General features: G+C 39.6%; 1 protein-coding gene across 2 annotated transcripts in view; it reads right to left on the bottom strand.

Annotated features, from left to right (window-relative positions):
- Positions 1–21,343, bottom strand: part of RASGRF2 (Ras protein specific guanine nucleotide releasing factor 2) — a 209,708-nt gene that overhangs the window by 8,670 nt on the left and 179,695 nt on the right. For both annotated transcript variants that reach the window (XM_050946114.1, XM_050946115.1), the window contains exons 19-23: positions 15,564–15,676; positions 5,008–5,068; positions 4,191–4,294; positions 3,318–3,402; positions 2,469–2,666 (exon numbers count right to left, since the gene is read on the bottom strand). In XM_050946114.1, the coding sequence (XP_050802071.1) occupies positions 2,469–2,666; positions 3,318–3,402; positions 4,191–4,294; positions 5,008–5,068; positions 15,564–15,676 (561 nt within the window). The remainder of the gene's footprint in view (positions 1–2,468; positions 2,667–3,317; positions 3,403–4,190; positions 4,295–5,007; positions 5,069–15,563; positions 15,677–21,343) is intronic.

Below are 21,343 nucleotides of genomic sequence, written 5' to 3'. Positions count from 1 at the left end.
GGTACAAGGGAATGTTTATTCATTTTTAAAAAATTAACACTAGAGTTTAAAAAAAACATGGAAACATTATGTTAGTGTTAATCTTTCATTAAAGTAGTGGGTTGGGTGGGTTTTTTGTTTGCTTTTTAAAGAAAAGAAGATGGTCCCACCAGGGGAATGGCTGAAATTAGGGCGACTAGTGGAAGCGTATTCTCTAAACAGCCTCCAGTGTGGGGCTGCTCTAGGGCCCTTTGCAGAGATTAAAGCTGCCTTCCCTTGATGGTAAAACCTAGAAGAGGACATGCAGTTGTATGTCCCTGCCCTCCCACAGCTGAATCAGACCAGATGGTACAGGCAGGGACATTTTGCACCCTCTTGAGTTACCAGGAGTGAAGTTTGTCCCAGGAGTGTTGCTTTAACACGGTAAGGTTCCATATTTCTGACTTCAGTAGGTCAGTTGCTCTTGTGCACAAAAATTGTAACTAGTTTGAAAGAAAGAAGAAGACGATGACCACCACTACCCTAGAAGGTTTTATTGCACATTGAGGACAGTTGAACTGGTTTCTTGCAGAGTATTTTAAAATGCAGAAACAATATTCTGCTGTAAAATAAAATAAAATAAAATGCTATTTTAGACTTCATTCAGTATAGAACATATAACATGGCCTATTCTGAAATTGTCTCTATTTGTCCAGGCCAGCTTCTATGTCATTAGTTTCCTTGGGGTATGTCTACACTGCAATGTAAGCTCAGGCTTAGTAGAACTTGAGCTAGCAGACCCTGGGTTTGTTAACCTATCGACAATAATTTGTAATCACAGGTTAGGAACTGCTGAAGCCAAACATGGGACCTAGCAACTACACTGAGTTTTGCAGACCCGAGTCCAGTCACCTATATCCCAGACTTCCTAGCGCTCTCCCAAAATGTGGCTGCTGTAGCCCTTTATTCATGATGCATTGTGGGAAATCATGACTGTCCAGAGGACAAAGAAAGTCGGTCATGGCATTGTGGGATACTTTTGGCAGAGTCCCAGAGCATGAGTCTAGTGGGCTGCAGCTACAAGGCAAAGTAATAAGACTTGAACACTGGGTCCCAGCTTGATTGAGACTTGGACCCTCCACCTCATGGGGTCCTGGGACTCTGGGTCTGAGCCCTGGGTTAGCATAATTTGTGTGTAAATGCAAGGGGGTTTAGGCTTGAGCCTGAGTTGGAGCCCTGGGATTATACTGCAGTGTAGATATACCCTTGTTGGAAGTCTCAGGCCAAAGGCTGAATGCGCAAAGAAGATACGTCTACACTGCAATAAAAGACCTGCGACTGGCCTGGGTCAGCTGACTCAGGTTTGCAGGGCTCAAGCTAAGGGGCTATAAAATTGCAGTGTAGACATTTGGTCTTGGGCTTTCTGGGACCCCAGGAGGCAGAGGTGGGAGAGGTGTCCCAGGGCCTGGACTCCTGCCCAAGCCCAAACATCTACACTGCAATTTTATATTCCTGCAGCCCGAGCCCCACAAACTTGAGTCAGCTGACACAGGCCCGCTATGGCTGTGCCATAGCTCTTTTATCACGTGGTAGACATGACCACAGAGAGATTTAGCTCCTCAGTTTCAGTCTTCAGAGCACCTTTCATGAATTCTTAAAGTATCTTCAAAATTAATTAGGCCTAGATCCTCAAAAAGGTATTTAGATGTCTAACTCTCAATTGGAGTTAGGCACCTATATACCTGAGGATATGGGCCTTAAAATAATTTTAAAAAAATAAACCAAAGAAAACTATTTACTAAGGACAACAGCACCTGAAATTGGGACTACATTTGAGAAGCTCAAAAGAAAAACAAAAATCATTTTATGTTACTGGACAACATTTTTTATCCTACCACAATGCTATTCTTATTCAAAATTAATATATAGCTAACTGTTCACATCTGAATGAAGCCAATCTAATCAATACAGCATTTAGTTTTGTTAAATATTTCAATTCAATATTTTAGGGTCAAATTTTGCCTTCAGATATATGCACATGCAACTTCCAATGAAGTCAATTATTGCTTAAGATATTTAATTAATGATACAGACATTGAAAACGAGTAAAATACACAAATGTTTGAAATGAAATAATAATATCCACTGAAACCCTTAATGATCAGATTATTCTTAAACGTAAATAAATCTAGTTAGAATGTAGTTATTTGGGCGTCTTTATTACCTAGGTAATGCATCAACAAATGCAGCAAAGAGTCCTGTGGCACCTTATAGACTAACAGACGTTTTGGAGCATGAGCTTTCATGGATGAATACCCACTTCGTCTGATGCATCCGACGAAGTGGGTATTCACCCACGAAAGCTCATGCTCCAAAATATCTGTTAGGCTATAAGGTGCCACAGGATTCTTTGCTGCTTTTACAGATCCAGACTAACACTGCTACCCCTCTGATACTTGGCATCAACAAATGAAATGCTACAACCATATTTGTAGAAATGTCTTGCTCACCTGTTTAGAAACTTTAGCCCAGGTTTTCTTCAGTCTGTAGATTGCACTTCTGTTGAAGGCTGATGTAATTTCTAACATACCATTGTAGTTGTGCATACACCGACAAATATCTGCCACTGCTACCCACTTCTCAATTGAGTTAGCACGGGAACCGACATCAGCATAGTTCATAATTTGCGAGGCAACAAGGTTACTCATCTAACCAAATAAAAAGCCAAAAATCCTAAAATATTTCAATATAAGCACTTGCAAACAACATTATTTAACAAATAGAGGGAAAATTAAATGAGGTGGCAGGGATTGTAGCTCGTAAGTAATAAGGCTGAGAAAAATGTATGTTGAAAACACTGCCAGAGGACAGGGAGAAGAACAGCGAACTAAGGGGAAGGTAACAAATGCAGCAAAACAACCAGTGAATAATATCTCAAAGCCAGCAGTAATGTTGCTACTGGTGATGGCTTTTAGCAACGTGTAAAGAAAAAAAGTCAAGGGTAAGAGTATAGGTGGAGACTCAAGCAATAAACCAGAAGATGATAATTAACTGGTGTTTTTATAGTTTCATACTCTAAAGAGAGAACTTAATTTCTTCTGTAAGCGGTAGGAGATTTCAGCATAGTTCAAAAGGTTCTAATCCATTAAATTTCTATTGAACTGCTGACTAGCAATTCTTTACACGCTTTCTTGGTTTATAAGGTTAATCACAATGAAGCTGTAACATTCAGCCACTAGTAGATCAGAAATTATATCACAATGTGGAGACAGACATTTATATTGTATTTATATTTCAGAGTTCATATACCATGTCAACAGCATTCCTAAAAGGCATTCTCCATGTTTATGGTTACTTACATCATTAAAATGTTGGCTGGTTTTCATAATGTATGGAGTTCTTTCATTTTTATCCAATTTCATCCAGCCTTGCCCAAGAAATTCTCTGGAAATCAAGGTGAAAAAAAAAAAAAAAGAAGAACAAAAATGAAAAAAAGTCATTTATAAATGCAGTACAAAACCCTGGTTAGCTCAAATGGATTTCAACTACACCTAGTTTTACTGGACACTTAATATAATTTTCCACTGTAATTTCAGCATTTCACTGTGCCATTGCTAGAACACTGTATGGCTGTAAACATTGTTGAGGACATTTAGTTTGCTTTCAGTTTTTTCTGTTCCCTGTACTCTCAATTTTCAGCAGCATGACCCTATCTGAAACTATTACTTAAATACAGCACCAGGAGCTGACAAGATGAGATTGATGTATGGAGGGGGCTGAGTTGACATTCACTTCTCCAGAGACTGGGCACTTCCCCACTATGCTCAGCCTTCACTAGCCCAAAACCTGAGATTGTAGGTTTGTTCTTAATTTTCCAGGGGCTCTCAAATGCAGCAAACAGTGACATATTAATGCAAGATTAAAGGCTCAAAGAAAGACTGAGTAGGAATATGTAATTCTATAGGAAATGTATTGCATGGTTCTCATACAGCACACAAATCACAGCGACAGAGATGTTACTGTTCTCAGTGTTCTTGAACTCAGTCTTTCATAACATAAATGAACTATCAGAGATCCTAAGTGACAATAAACAAGCCTAAGGATACTAACCAATTATATATGCACACTTTTTCACAGGGATATCAATAGCATGAATCAGTTGAGTGCCTAAAACTACTAGTCAGAAAGACTCTTAGAATATTCACTTTGACCATCCTTGAGAGAACACTTACTCATAGGGTATGCTTCTGAAAACTATGTGATCTAAGAGAGTTATTTGCTCTGCAAGCTCCATGGCTGACAAAGTTTCAAAGCACTCTGGTTTTGGACATTCTGACTGCAAAAATAAAAAGTACAAGAATAGTCAATGATTTCTGTTTACAACCAATTTGTTTCCAAAACACAAGATATTAACTAGCTTTATACGCATTTTAAATCACAAATTACTACACAACTTCTAAAACACTAACAACATGAAGTCCAATCTATGGAGTCTGCACTTACTGCATTTCCTGTGTGCCTCAGGTTTGCACCAGCGCACATACAGGGTAAATGAAAACATGCTGTGGACAGATAATGGCTGTAGTTGAGGATGGGCCTCCTTACTGAAGGCTAGAAGTGGGTTCTGAGCAGCCATTTTATCATGGAGAGACGATATACACCTGATATCCTAGTGATACACACCTGATGCAGCCTGAGATGAGAAGGTATAAGGGCTGCCTCTTGCTCAGGTGTTTCATTGCCTCATATAAATGCATGTCTCCCCGATTTTTGGCCAGTATAGCATCTGACTCCATGAATGTTAGCAATCACAAATTCATAAGTAAGTCTAGAGGCTCTGACAAGCTCTCCTTGGTTATGTGTTTTAAACACTTATTTTCTCTTCAGTTTTAAATATTCAGATTTATGTAGCAGACCTCAAGTGCAGATATAAAGAAACAGTAATTTGGTAGAAATATGGCAAGGTTGCAGTTGAATACATTTTAGTGATTTACCCAGATTTCATAATCCTCTAAATTATCTGATGCATAAATCTTTGGATGAACTCACCATTTGAATTATATCCTCTATTTTTAAGTGGGTATCATCTTGATCATCCTGAGAAAGAGCCCTGAAAAATTAAGTGGCAGAACATCCTATATAAAGAAAATTATCTATGGTTATGAGACTATTTTAGCACAGTTCATTGACCACATTAATCTAAAATAAATGCAAAAGCTGCAATTGAAAGCCCCATTTAAAAAAATCCTGCACCGAACAGTTTTATTTTTGGTTGCGGAAAACAGCTGTGGAATTATGTACAGGCCAGCACTGCCCATGAAAATGCTCAATTGCTATCCCTGGAGAATTTAATCCTATCTTCTCTCTCCCAAAGACAGTTACCACATGGATGGCAGCAACTCAATCACTACCATGTTCTCCCACTAATATGTCTAAACTCTTACTTGAGGGACAACCTGCAGTTGCAGTAGTGATAATGTTGTGCAGTTTCCACATCCTTTTTGTCCCTGACTTCTGTGCTGAGGAATGCCAAAGAGGAGGCCAATTGCAAAAGCTCTTCACTGGGAACTGGACTAGGCTCACAAAAAAAATTGTACACAAAACACCAACCTGCCATTTTATGCAGAGGAAGATTACGATTTATTGGGGCCCTGGGCACAAAGAACTTTTGTCGGCATCCCACCATTGCCCCTGGATGCCGTGGGCTCCTCATCCCCCATCACCTCTGGGCTCCCAGGGCTCCCCCGCCCACAGAGCCAGCTGCCTCCGCCTAATTTGTTTTGAAAGAAGTGTCAGGGCTGAGCTTCAGCAACCCCTGGCAAAAATTAAGCCCTGGCTGGGTGATGGCTGCTGGCTGGGTGCTTAACTCTGAAGGCAGTGTCACCACCACCAGAAGTGGAGAGGTAAGGGTGGCATAGCATGTGGTGTATTGCCACCCGTACTTTGTGCTGCATTGTGCCCCCTGGCCCCTCTACTCACCTTCTGCGCCCACGTGGGGAAACTGACCTAGATGCACGGAGTGGTTGGCACTTCTGCTTGCTCCCCCTGCAAAGGCTGTTCCTCAATGCCCCTGTAGGGGTGCTGGGGGAGCGGGGAGCAGGGAGTAACAACAGGGCTCCCTGCATCCAGGCCACTTTCTGCACCTGGGTGGCGTAAGGGACGGGCAGGAGAGCAGCAGCTCCTGATGCTCGCCTCAGAGCACAGCCCAGGTGGGGAAAGTGACCTGGATGCACGGAGTGCTTGGTGTTGCTCCTCACTCACCCATTCGCAGGAGGAACACTGGGAGGAGAGAGCATTATCTGTGCATCACCACTTGCCCCATCTCCTATTCTTCCACTGGGAGGAAGCAAGGAGAAATCTGAGTGCCCCACATCCATGACCTCTGTGAGTTTGCAGTGCTCTCCTGCCAGCTGGTAGAACACACCTGTCATAAACAGATAGTTAAGAGTTAATGTCTCTTTTACCTGTAAAGGGTTAAGAAGCTCAGTAATCCTGGCTGACACCTGACCAGAGGACCAATAGGGGGACAAAATACTTTCAAATCTTGGTGGAGGGAAGTCTTTGTTTGTGCTCTTTGTTTTGGGGGTTGTTCGTTCTTGGGACTAAGAGGGGCCAGACGTCAATCCAGGTTCTCCAAATCTTTCTAAACCAGTCTCTCATGTTTCAAAATTGTAAGTAAAAGCCAGGTAAGGTGGATTAGTTTTATTTTTGTTTTCTCAACTTGTAAATGTCCTTTTTTGCTGAGAGGATTTTACCTCTGTTTGCTGTAACTTTGAACCTAAGGCTAGAGGGGGTTCCTCTGGGCTATACAAATTTGATTACCCTGTAAAATATGTTCCATTCTGATTTTACAGAGATGATTTTTACCTTTATTCTTTAATTAAAAGCTTTCTTTTAAGAACCTGATTGATTTTTCCTTATTTTAAGATCCAAGGGGATTGGATCTGGACTCACCAGGGATTGATGGGGGAAAGGAGGGGGGATGGTTAATTTCTCCTTGTTTTAAGATCCAAGGGGTTTGGATCTGGATTCACCACGGACTGATGGGGGAAAGGAGGTGGGATGGTTAATTTCTCCTTGTTTTAAGATCCAAGGGGTTTAGATCTGTGTTCACCAATGAATTGGTGAAGTCCCTCAAGGCCACCCAGGGAGGGGAGAGTTTTGCGGGGGACAGGAAGTGCTCCAGACACTGACTTCTGGATGGTGGCAGTGTACCAGATCTAAGCTAGTAATTAAGCTTAGAAGTGTCCATGCAGGTCCCCACATTTGTACCCTAAAGTTCAGAGTGGGGAAGGAACCTTGACAACACCTCTGCACTGCTGTATGGCGTTTCCCTGATCACGGCCCCCTGGGTGGTCACCTGGGTGGCCCACCCCTGAGGTTAGCCTTGGAGCCACCCAGGGAGTTCAGGCTGCTGTGGGGAGCCCTGGACCCTCCAGCTGCCTTAAGTGGCATGCCCTGGGGGTAGGGACATGGGCCGGGGGCTGCTTTCGGGGCCCCCAGGCCCCTGCCCAAGGCAGGTGGAGGGTCTGGGGCTTCTCACAGCAACCCAGGCTCCTTGGGCAGCTCTTACCATGGCTCAGCTCCAACTTCTGGCCTGGGCAGGGACAGAGGGGGAAGAAGGAGAAACAGCGGATGGAGCCACAGTTCTGGCACCAGTGACTGCTCACGTAGACACTTCTATCCAGATTCTGGCACTCCTGCAGGGTTGGGGGCCCAAAGTGGCTGTGGCCCTAGGCATGGGCCCCGGGCATGGGCCCCATGGACCCATGTGTTAATCTACTACTGATTTTAGGGTAAAAACATTTGATCACTCTAACTCCATTAGCTGAATTAGAATTGCACAAAGGTGAAAAACTACATCCTACTGCCAATAATCTGAATCCTCCAGACCTCCTTTCCATTTTTATTATTACTGCTATTATTGAGAGTAAGACTCCCATCACTGTAGTATCTGGGTGCATAATTCTAATATACGATCTTCTCATGCTTTGTCATTTCTATTTTGACTGCTGGCTTTTTGAGCCAGAGCTCCCGCTTACTATGAACAGCATCTAGGTCAATGGGATCTCGATCTTGGTTGTGGGCTCCATATGTTACTGTAACACAAATAATTAATAATAACCCCTCCTCAATTTACAGTGCCAATGTAATGTGCCATTAAAATGTAAATAGCTTGGAATTTAACTGGTTCTTAATGTAATAAATGTATCAGCATGTGGCCATAACAGATTTTTCATTTACCAGACGAGGAAAGGGTTAAAAGAAAAGAATGATAATGTTTGAGGATTTTAGATAGGATTGTAAGAGCTGGAATTTGTACTACGTGGGTGGGGAGGAAGTGTTAGTGCTTAGTACACTAGGTTCTTCTGTGGTAGGCTGTTTCCTTTTAGCTTGCCAAATTGGAGGTGGACTAGGCTAAAACTGAATGTGAATACACGAAGAAAATAAAACATGTTATACTACTCAAGAATGCTCCTTGCCTGAGTCATAACCTGCACTTTCGGCCCATCAAATCCTCACAAAATGCCCTCTTCTTCAGAGAAGTGGAAACACTCCCATGTCTACTGGTTATGCCATACAAAGTCTTAAAATCTTATTTTATTCTTCACAAGAATTCTCAATACGTTCTCAGAGAACACCAGTGTGGGTGTCTTGTTGATGGACAGTATGTTAATTGACAAGCAGTTGACTTTGCGCTGAGTAGTGCTGACCATCCTTAACTCCCATCACTTCTCAGAAGGTGTTCGCTAAGCTTGGAAGGATCAGGCCTTTATTTGCAGCACAGACCTGAATAAAATACTCAGCTTGTTGATACAGAAGACGTGCATTTGATCACTTCCATAGCTCTGCATTGCCTGGAATATTTTCTCTTCTGTGTGAGGGCTCTTCTTTGGAGGCACACGTGTCCATGGTTTATTGTTACCATTTATTATCCAAGCAAGATTGGTGTGCTTAATGATTTAGAAGGGGGATTATTTTGAGTCTTGGAGACAGAACAGACTGTTCAGAATTTGTTTGATCCAACAAAACATGCTTAGGGGAGATTATGCTGTTAAATGGCTCTAAATATTTGACCTTATACCACTACTACTTCTCCTAATGTGCCCTCACATTGCAGAATTAGGATTTTGCACAAATAGTCCCCTAACCCCTCGTTTCTAAAAGATTCTGGTGCATTTTCTCAAATCTTGTGTTCTTAGGAAAAAAGACTCCATCTTTTATGAATTTGTGCTCCAGTCCTAGCTCTTAGGCAGTACAGTGCCCTTTCCTGTATTGGCTTAATTAAGACTACTTGTCCTGATGGCACAACAGTAGCTTCTATTACATTCACACCAGCACTTCCAACAAACCTGTCCTCCAATTAGTGCACTTTGAATAACGAGGTGGAATATGCTAAGGGGCTGTGCCTGGCTTGTCACAACAGAAGTCTTCTTCCACCTGGGAAATTTAAATGGAAGACCAATTTTTGCCCTCAGATCCAGAGCCCACCTGAAAAGCTGAATGATGATTATGGACCTGTTTCCTCTAGTGGGAGAAATATATTTCTGCACCCTGGATAGCTCCTAGCAGCTAAGGAGGAAGCCCAGATTCAGGTGAGCAGAGATATGAGAGACAGAGAGAGAGAAAGATCCTGCATCCAAGATATGCCTGACAGACATCTCAACTCTCAATGAGCACTAAATTAAACCTAGATGGGGCATTTTCTATAGGAAAGGAAGGTGTTGGATGAAAAAGAATGAGTTTTCTCCTTCCCAGATTCAGCTGGTAAGTTTAGTAGCTCTCACATATCTCTCACATTTAAACAATTCTTAACTTCTTGTCCCAACACTTCAAATACTGGTTATAACCATCCTGAAGTAACTTTTTTTTTTAAAGCACGTGTTGTCACAAGTTGGCTAACTTTTCATTCTCTTAGCTGTAAATAAGATAAAAAAAAACATAACTTAAAAAAGGGTAGAATTAGGTAGATGCCTTGAGATTTATCGTCTGATAAGATCACATGGTGAAAGAGCACTAGTTGTCCAGCCAAACTTTTAACTCTCTGTATCCGTGGGTCTAAATACATTTTTGTTATTTATGAGAGGAAGGAAATGGTTATTTTAAACCACGATTTTTTTTCCAGATGGGGCTGTTTATCAGCTAATACTGTTCACTGCAGTACAGATCCAGCCTATAGTTTACAACTCCCTGGTTCAGTATCAGCAATCTGTTCGTGCCTCAGTGTCAATGAAGTTCTGTCCAGATTCCAAGTTTACTAACTAAGGCAGATCAAACTCAAGCCCTATTCCAGCAGAACATATTTCAGCAGGGCCTGTTTGGCTTTCAGGAATAATGGCTTTTTAAAAAAGCTTCTCTGCCCTGCGGAGATATCCTGTCAGTCTGCTCAACCAAGAATTCATCATGCAAAAAATACCAGCCATTCTGCTTGATCACTTGAGTTTGCATGGAGCAGTTTAGAAGTGAGCATAAAGACCTTCTTTACCACCTAGTTTCTTTATTCTGTCTTTCCTGGCCGTGATCATAATATTTCTGGGTTTAACAATAAAATTTGCTTATGAAACACAAATTCCCCCTTAACCATTTTCAAATTGGAGGAATAAGATTAACTGTTAGGGCCAGATTTTCAAAGAGAGGCATACATGTGTGCAAAAGGGTCAGCTGGCACACAGATGCACATACTAATACTGGATCAATTTTCAGAAGAAATCACTCACTGTAACTGACATCCTTCAGGTAGATGGTCAGTACAGATCCACACTTCTGGGACATGCCTGTGCATAGGCTCAAAGTGGGTATAGGAAGGTGATGAACTGGACAATGACTGCAGGCCTGCTCTCCCAAACTGAGGCCGGTCAAGAGGGTAATGCTACACCAAGGGATGGACTACCAGGTAGCAGCTCTACATATTTCTATAATGGAACAGGCCCTAGCAGCTGTTTTACGCTTAGCTGATAATGTTCTGGCACTTTTAGTACTCAGAGTATTTTTCTGTACAAGATTTAATCAACTTCAGCAAATATTGTCTCTCTCCTAATCCTGCCACTTTAAGTTATGAACAGTTCAGGGGACTAAAGAAATAGTTTTGTTTTATGACAGTAGTAGCTAAGAACCCTCTTAAGCACCCAAAACATGTAACCTAACCTCCTCTGGTAGTGAATGGTAGAAAACAAATAAATTAGTAGTCTGATTCAGATGAAAACCAGTGATCACTACAGGGATGAGTTTAGAATAAGGACACAATACCACCTTATCCTGCCACAACTAAGGAGGGTCTGCCATTAAGGCCTGAAACTCATCTATTTTCTTAGTTACAAGAACCTTAACCTCAGTTGTCATTGTCACAAGAATTGTAGTGTTCAGAGACTAAGAACAGAAAGAACACTCCTTCAGATGGGGGAAGGAGTGCAAAGAATCTTCTCCTTGAACTGCTGCCAGAAGGAGGCATGGAATAGGAATGGCATCAGTGTGGAACAGTGATCTCAAGGGAAGAGAAACCCTTACGCAGCACTAGTCCTTCTTTCACAGCACAAGCAATAATTTAATTGTTAGCACAGGGAACATTTGAATCTATCAGCACTAAGACAATTTGAATTTTAGAGGAAGAATGGGAATCCAGGGAATGATGGTGCCATCTCCTCTTTTTCTTCTGTTGGTTCTTGATCCCAATGAAAATTGTGGCAGTATTCAGTCAGAGGCACTCTTCACTCTATCAGACCATCCAAATCCTCATGACATGACACTATTGATTTCTGATTATTGATTTCTGGGAATCCTGAGGTCGAGCTTATGAAGAAAGGCCTGGAACCAGTTCCAATTCTGATTCAACCAACAAGATGACAAATTGAAGAACCAGAGGGAGCCCCATCATGCTATTGCAGCAACTGAAGGTGGGGACACAGCTCTGTAGATGACCTCACATGGAACATTCAATAGCTCAAAGAAAAGTCACTGCAACTCCCCCTGGTCAGAGCTTTTCAGAGGGTTCTGAGCTTTGGTTCATTGCACAGGTTATTTCTCAAGAGTCAGGTGTTATACTGACAGTACTCAAGCTCATGTGTTATTGCCAGTGCAGAATAGAAGTAGGTCAAAAAAAAGTGCATGCCCACAATCTTACCATCAGGAGCAGAGCACTTGAACTTTTGCACGTATACACTTTAGGCCTGGAAACCTACAAATCTAGGCTTGTAGATAAGTGATAGAACGATCATCCTTGTTTCATTAGCAGATGACAACAGCTAGGCAAACATAAGTCTTCAAAAAAGGAAATATCTCTTGATTAGTTAGTCAGCTTTTATTTTCTCTTCTCAGTTACCACATAGCATTTTAGAGAATGCTACTCTGGATGTAACTGCTGTACTTTTTTTTTTTTTTTTTTTTTTTTTTTTGAGTCTTAGAAACTGCTCCTAAGACCCAGAAACCTATTTTCTTCAGGTGAATTAGGAGTCAGACTTCATCTGTCTGAGTTAAGATGTATGACACATGTTTTTCCTGACTGAATGATTTTTGAGCAAAATCAGAACTGCTCTAATACTCTCTGTTTCATGGGATTGCTGAGGCTATTCAGAAGTATAAAATCTTGAGGAATGACTTTCTCTTAACCAGCTGATTGTTACTAAAATCCTCCATGTAAGTCTAGCAAATACACATCTCCTTTGTAGCTGCTTGTGCAGTACAAGATCTTATGGGACTGCTACATTTTAGGTGACAGCACCTTTTACTTGCATCCCGACATTCTACTGATTATAGTGGAACACCAATTTAAATTATGAACATGATAATCTTACATTTATGCAACAATTTTCATCCTGAAAGTTTCTAAAGTACTATGCATATATAATAAACACATATTTAGGCTGTAGACAGGAATAATTTCAGCCACTGATGAAATAAAGTCATCTATAGAATGAACTGTTCAGCAACTATTCAACAACATAGAACAGTGACACTATAGAGGAAACTAAGAGCATCTTATTCTATTCAAACTACTGGAAGAATGTAATTAGGCACATGTAAACACAAGTGTAGGAATTGACCAGGGCAAGTAGAATTAGTACCCTTACTATCCTTGTGAAAAGTAACACAGGATTTTTAACAACCATAATTACTCAGGACCTTGATTTCATACCTCATTTGAAAGAATGCACAGCACACAGTATCCTTCGAAACCACACTGGGTCATTAGTACATTATTCTCCCAGAGGGAATAATGATATATACTGAACCATCAACACTACATGAAAGTCTTCCAGCAAAGGTGTGATCCAGGCTGACTGTTTGAAAGATCTGATAGGACCAGGTAAAGGTGGACTACAGGTACAGAAAGGAGAGGGATGCTGGCTCTGCAGTTATGGCAGTGGACTGGGACTCAGGAAATCTGAATCTTTTCCTGGCTCTGTGACAGGCTCCTTATATAAATTACTTAATCTACGTTTTGGTTCCCCACATGTAAAATGGGAGTGATAATACTCCCCTAGCTCAGGAGGCTGCTGTGAGGATAAATTAATTAATAGAGATGCTCAATAAATGCTATGTATTTTCTACAAAAAAAATGAAGAATTTTTGTTTTGTTCAAATTCTTTGTGGAATTTTTCAATAAAATGTTTATTCCACAAAATATTTTGGTTTTTGGTCCTGCTATTCCTTTCTCTTTCTTTTTTCTCTTTCCTGACCCCTTTTTTCCTATTAAAAATGCCAAAAATATTTCAGTTTTTGAAAACTAAGATGTTTTGGTTTTCATTTTTTGTTGTTGGAAAACTGGAACATGTCTACCAGAACAAAAACTTTTCATAAACATTCATTATGGACAAAAACCATTTTTCATAAAAAAATGTTTAATGACTTTTTTTATCAGCTCTATTCATTAATTGATGTGAGGTGCTCAGACAGAAACTGCATCAGTAAGTGTCATAGAAAGGCACATAGACAAGTAAATAAATGCAGTCTAAAGGAGCAATAGAACAACGTTGGAAAGGGAGGAATTCGTTCACAAACAGTTTCAGCATCGCCTTTGCTATTGTTCTTTTTGGAAGGAACAACCAATGTTTTATGTATCAACTTGATAGATATATATGTCTTCAATGTACAAGTTTATCCCATTTCTCTGTTAATAGCACTTCATTCTGTTCTCCCTCAGGCCTATATTTGGCTGAGATCTTTAAGGATTTCAAAGTAACTTCAGATCTCTTTCCCAGCATCTTGGTCTCCTTTGTATTCTTTGCTCATAGATGCATTATTAAAACCTATTGTACCACAATCGGTTACATCCTTCTTTCTTAAGCTTCATCTAAGCAAGAATAATTAACACTTGTGCAATTCTTATTTTCAGTAATACTACGTGTTATATATACAATATATTATACTAGATGTTCATGTTTTTTTATTTATGTGAAAAAATGAACTGAGGCCTTACTAACATGCAGTAACAAATTCTCATCTTAAAAGACCTATTTCTTAAGATACTATTCTTGCCCTTCGATCAGTTTTTATCCACCAAGTCAACTTCTCACTCATTTTCTGACCTGTTCCTTTTCACACAAATATCTGATGTTGAAATTTGTCCTATGTTCTCAGAGAATTCAAGCATATATTTATTGTACATCTATTGACCTTCTGGTAGAATATTCAAGACCTCTAAGAAGCTGCTGAGGCATGTCCTTGATTGTTCCGTTTTTCATATCTTACTTCTCTGATTTTCTACTCTTAATTCTTCCTTACTAATTTAACAAAACGTACATAGATATCAGCTACTTTCTTATAAAATGTATGTCATTCCCACCACACTGACTGATTGAAATTACACATATTAATATGTATATGCAAAGCCAGTTGTCTTTCCTCTGACATTACAATATAGTCTAGCTTTGTAATTTCACTCAATTTTATCCCTCTGCAGAAACTCTTATGCCTTTTATTTTATGGCAATTAGTTAACCAGGCATTTACTCCTATAATCCACCCAAGTAACTTTAGTCATGGCTATCAGCATATCATAATGTATAAGTAACATCTCTTTTATTTAATCTTTCATATCACATTAGGCTGCCAGTTTCACAAACTAAGCAGGTTGAGCTGCTCATCATTTGGACAGAAGACCTTCAAGGAACATCTAGATACTTTAAGAAATGGTGTTGATTATTTACAGTAGGCAGCATCCTCCTCTCTAAATGAATACAGAACTGATGCCCTGCATGGTATTTGTTATGTGCTGCTGAAGGTGTATGTTTCTGGATGAATCGTAAATCTCATGTCCGGACTGCTTGCTGTCATTAATAAAAATCACACAATAGTTTTCACCAAATTGGATAATTACGTTATGCACACCTAAATTCTCCTCAATCTTCTTGCAGTTTCTACTTGTTAAAATATTCTTTGATTCCTGTGCAACGTAGGTATATGCTGCTAAACAATTGCCACATTTTATCCCAGAGATGGCTGCATTTCATTGGCAGATGTAATGTTATCCCTGTATATGGTTTGTATTTCAATTGTTAAGCACTTTGTGATCTTTCAAAAATAAAGACACTGTGTTATAGCAAGCTACTGATTTCTTTGTTTTTCATAATATGGCTTACAATTAAATTAAATTCATTTAAACATCTTTACCTCAGTATGTTTGCTGTGGCTTTTCTTTCTTGTGGTAGAAGGTCTGGATCTCTCAAAACTTCTTCCAGCAAATTTAGAACATTCATTTTCATCTCATTGTTTAGTTCAAAATCCTATGAAATAAAATGATTATATTTTCTCTGTTTTAAAGATTTAGAATGAATAAACTCAAAATATATTATCTCTTATTTTTGCATTGCTTTACTTTTTGCTTACATTTAAGAAAGTTTACAGAATAGAGTTATTGTAGTGGATAGGGCACAGGATTGGGGGACTGAATATTTATCATCTATCCCCTGCTCTGCCATTTATTTGCTGTGTGACATTGGGCAAATCACTTAACATTTCTATTCCATAGTTCCCCCATCTGTAAAATGTGAATAAGAACATTTACCTTTGTGAAGTGCTTTGAGATCTTTAATGGTAAATTCTTGGTATTACTATTGTCATATGAACTTGATCTCATGCATTTAATTAATGTTGCTAGTTTGAAAATGTCATGAATTAATAAAAAACAGATTTGGAATGTATTCACTATTCTGCAAATGTTTTATCTTCAAAGCAGTGACATTGGATAAAGAAGAACTATTTGAACCCTTCTCAATAGTCAATAGCATAAGACAACACTGTCCCTTGGTGAAAAGATTGTGTATCGCTTAGATGGGATCACAAAGAGGCAGGAGTATGACAGCCATATTACTCCTAGCAAAACTCCAGGTGATCTGTGATGCAAAAGACTTTTGGGCTGATCGTCAGCCAGTGCAAATTGTCACAGCTCCACTTAAATCAATGGAGTTATGATAATTTACATCAGCTGAGGAACTGCCCCTTTATCTTCTGGGGCATAATTCTGGGAAAGCTCTGCGAGACAAGATTCATAGAGTCATAGATTCCAAGACCAGAAGGAACCACTGTGATAATCTTGTTTGACCTCCTGTCTGACACAGACTATAGACCTTCCCCAAAATAATTCGTAGACGATATCTTTTAGTCAAAAATCCAATCCTGATTTAACTGCTGTCAATGATGGAGAATCCACCAGGAGCCTTGGTAAAATGTTCCAAGGGTTAATTACCCTCACTGTCAAAAATGTATGCCTTGTTTCCAGTGGATCATGTCATACTTTTTTCTACGAGACTGAAAAACCCATTCTTAAATATTTGTTCCCCCGTAGATATTTATAGACGCTAATGAAGTCACCCCTTAACCTTCTCTTTGTGAAGTAAATAGATTGAGCTCTTTTGAGTCTATCACTATAAAACAAGTTTTCTAATCCTTTAATCATTCCTGTGGCTTTTCCCTGAATCCTCTCCAGTTTATCAACATCCTTGTTGAACTGTGGGTACCACAACTGGGCAAATATTGCAGCAGCAGTAGCACAAGTGCCAAATACGGAGGCAAAATAACCTCTCTGCTCCTACTCAAGATTCCCCTGTTATGCATCCAAGGATTGCATTAGCTCTTCTGGCCACAGTATCACATTGGGACCTCATGTTCAGCTGATTATCCACCACAACCCTCAAATCTTTTTCAGAGTAACTGCTTTCCAGGATAGACTCCCTCATCTTGTAACTATGGCCTACATTCTTTGTTCCTAGGTGTATACATTTACATTTAGCCATATTAAAACACATATTGTTTGCTTAGGCCCGGTTTACCAAATGATCCAGATCAGTGACCTGTCCTCTTCATTATTTACCACTCCTCCAATTTTTGTGGCATTTGCAACCCTATCAGTGATAATTTAATATTTTCTTCCAGCTCATTAATAAAAATGGTTTTTGGCCCTACACTAGTAAGCAATCTCTATGGAACCCCACTAGAAACATACCCACTAGTGGATGATTCCCTGCTTACAATTACATTTTGAGACCAATCACTTGGCCAGTTTTTAATCCATCTAATGTGTGCCATGTCAATTTTATATTGTTCTAGTTTTTTAATCAAAATCTTGTGTTGCACCACTTCAAATGTCTTACAGAAGTTAATTACATCAGCCCTATTACCTTTACAACCAAATCTGTAATCTCATCAAAAAAGATATCTATTTAGACAGGATTTATCTTCCATAAACTCAAATTGATTTGCATTACCTCCTTTAATTTTTTATTAATCAAGTCCTGCAACAGCCACTCCATTATCTTGCCCAGGATCATTGTCAGTCTGACAGAACTACAATCACCTGGGTCATCCCATGTACCCTTTTTTTAAAAACTGGCACTACTATTGGTTTTCTTCCAGTCTTCTGGATCTTTCCCAGAGCTTCAAGGCTTATTGAAAATTAACATTAAGATTCTTAAAGCCAGCCATTTCTATTCCCCTGAAACCTCTGGAGAGGAGAACCAAAATCCTCATATTTTAATATATACCTCATTCAGGAACTGTATTACATCTCAGTACCACTCTACTTGCTGGGCTTCCGATCCCTCCCAACCCTGCCCCCAACTAATTTGTGGAGAGACTGTGGCCTATTCTGCAACAGAATGTCTTTCCCTCCCTCGTTTAAATAACATTACTATAAGATTGTAGCACACCCTGAATGTCTTTAGAAGATCACTAGTGGGTCATTGTAGAATAACATTTCATATGGATCTGACATTATACTGGAGACAAGTTTCTTTGTTAAACCAGTTAATCACTTGTGTTTGTGCCATGTGTGATTTATACGCAATTTCTGTATGTGTTGCCTTTGTCCCACACTAGCATGTTATTCTTCCTTTTTTTCCCCTTTGTCTAAAAGTCAATAAAAGTACTAGGGTTTGAAAAAATCATCTCTCATTCACTATTGAAAGGTCAGCTCCCACCTCTAATCAGCCCAGGTCAGTGTCCACTGTCTTGCTGTTACCTTTTCAAACAGGCACCTTCATGCTTTCTCCCATGCTGCCCCTCACACTTGGGAGGAGTTCCCCATAAACATTCACAAAGCTACCTCTTTATCTTCCTTCACATCTCTCCTTAAAACTCTCCTTTACTGTGATACCTACAAAAAACTTGACAATGGTTAGGCTCCTGGTGAGCTGAGATCACAGCATATTATGCTGATCAAGATTGTTCATTGTTTCCTTGTACTCTTGTCTGTCTGTCTGTCTGTGTCCATTTGTTATCTCACGTATTATACTTAAATTGCAAGCTCTTTGGGGCAGGGACCATCTTTTTGTTCTGTTTCTACAACCCCTAGCACAAGGGGTCCTGATCCCTGATTAGAGCTACTAGGTGTAATAGTAATACAAATAATAAATAATAGAAAAGACTGGATCCCTGCCTCTACTGCTTATAGTCTAACTCGGGCAGGCATGTTACAATTTAAGCACAAGAATAAGTAGAAACACTCTCTGTGGATATTCAGTATTGGAAAGATTCATGAAATAAATGAATTTTAAGAGGGGATTTGGCCCATAGGAGGAGAGGAGCTCTTCCAGACATTCGCATTTGAGGTAAATGCAAACATTTGGAAGTGGGAACTAAACCCAAAAGCTTTATTTTATTTATATATATATAGGGCTCTCTGAAAAGATGCCATCCATGCCTCTTAACCAGAAGCATCAAATTAAATGTACAAGAGTTTCAGTAACTTTGTTGCTGTTGGCTGTGCTTCTATTTCTGTTCCCATGGAAACAGGTGGTGAATTGCCACAAACATAAGAGGATTGCGAGTTTTAAAACTTGCAATCCTCTTATGTTTGTGGCAATTCACCACCTGTTTCCATGGGAACAGAAATAGAAGCACAGCCAACAGCAACAAAGTTACTGAAACTCTTGTACATTTAATTTGATGCTGCTGGTTAAGAGGCATAGATGGCATCTTTTCAGAGAGCCCTTTTGCTCTTATGTTCACCTTCCTGTCACTCACCTGCACCACATCAGGCATCTCCCTTCTATGACAGTTGTCTCATATTTTTATTTTGCCCAATTCCAACTAGTGTTTATACCAACTAATGTTTCCAAGTGCTTTTTCTGCAGTATCTTCCCAGATAGCATGAACTACTAGAATGAATGAGGGATGCAGGATTGAGCCCTAAAAGAGCATATAGTCAAAAGACAGATGATACACAGGGGAAGGACCACAAACTCTAGGTGGTGCATTTTGTTTGTTTTTTAAAGTACGTTTTCTATTCTTGGTGGCTTGGTCTTCAGAAATGTCTTTTAAGGATGTTTTGAGTAGGGAGAGAGAGGCAAATGGGGAGAATTTCATGTGCAAGGAATGGCATGGGAGAAGGTGCTAAGATGAAAGTATGTGGAATATAGCTATTAAATGTTGATATTTTTGTTCTAAAGGGCTCTAAGGAACAACTTCTGGGTTTTACATTATTTTAAGACTACAGAAGATTAATCAAAGGAAGGGCCTTAAAAGGTTTTGCCAAGGTTTAGGCTTCCAGTAATAATAATTATTAACAACATATCAAGTTTGTTCTGTCTGTTCTGTACCTGATGATGGCTATTCTATGACAGAAGCTGGGAATCCAAAGAACTTTTGGTAGTCATCCTAAGGAATCAGCATTACACAGAAAGGATGACCAAGATCTGACAACCTTCCTTTAACATGCTGGGTGAAATTCTGACCTATGGAAGTCAATGGGGGAGTTTTTCCATTTACTTCAATAAGGACAGGATTTTCACCTGCTATGTAATATTAACTAGACAGAGTTGGTCAAATATTTTCTGTCCAAAATATATATTTTTAAAATCATAATGAATCAATTAGCTTCATTATAAAATAATCATTCCTACTGTCATGGAATTTGTTTTATTACATTTAGAAACATTATCTTTTTAAAAAAAAATACAGATTTAGTATTTTATTTTAAATTTGTTAATCAGGATGGAAAATCGTTATGTGTGTATGTCAGGTGCAGAATAGAATAGGCATTACTTGTTTAAATATCCAATTACAGTATAGGCTAGAAACAAACTACTCATATGGATCAATAGAAATTTCCACAAGATGGCACTCCTCAGATAGCTGGAAAAATCTATTTATGTTGAAGTAGAGAATGAATATACATGCTCTCAGGACTAGCTTTAACCCTGGATTCTGCTGGCTTCTGCGGGGACCTCAGCAGCAGCAAGTTCACCAGACAGGGGTTTCTGGCATTGCAAGGCAACTACAAATCCAACCCCCTACATTAGGGTGGCCTGCAGCCAGCCAGCGCAGCCTCTAAAGTGGGTGACACTGACTGCGGAGAAGCCAGGGTGGCCAGGAGATGACATTGTCATCCTTGGAGCAGAAACTGCTGCCAGAACTCCTGTGTCACAATTTAAAGTTGCCATCCCCAGCATAATGGCTAAAGGAAGGTGATAGTGCAAATACTACTTGTCTTACCAGACATAATTGTCTAAGTCTGTCTTTTAAACTGTAAACTCTTTATAACATTCTTTACAACATTCTCTATGAACATTATAACCAGACCCATTGTAATCAATGGAAAGAGTTTCATTGAGTTCCATGGTCTCTGGATCAGGTCTGAAGCTGTATAACTTTTACAGCTCTGGACTCATGCTCTGTCCTAAAATACTAAATACAAACAATTATATACCTGCTCTGTGATGCCCTGGCTCCCACCTTCCCCCTCTCTGGCTTGAGGATTTTATTTGCCTCTGCCTGCACCAACCAAGCTGAATCAAGCCATTTATGTAGGTGTCTCACATGCAGCTATCTAGTGTCTAATTAAGGAAATTGTTTAAATCTAAGAAGCAGGGAGATTGTTGTTATTCAGAAGCATTTTTTTGTACTAAAGATATTTGATGTAATTCATGTTCAGTAATCTTCTTTTCCACATATAT

This window comes from Gopherus flavomarginatus, chromosome 3 (assembly GCF_025201925.1).
Source record: "Gopherus flavomarginatus isolate rGopFla2 chromosome 3, rGopFla2.mat.asm, whole genome shotgun sequence".
NCBI lineage: Eukaryota > Metazoa > Chordata > Testudines > Testudinidae > Gopherus > Gopherus flavomarginatus.
The sequence above is the reverse complement of the archived record's forward strand: the minus strand, read 5'-3'. Positions and strand labels throughout refer to the sequence as shown.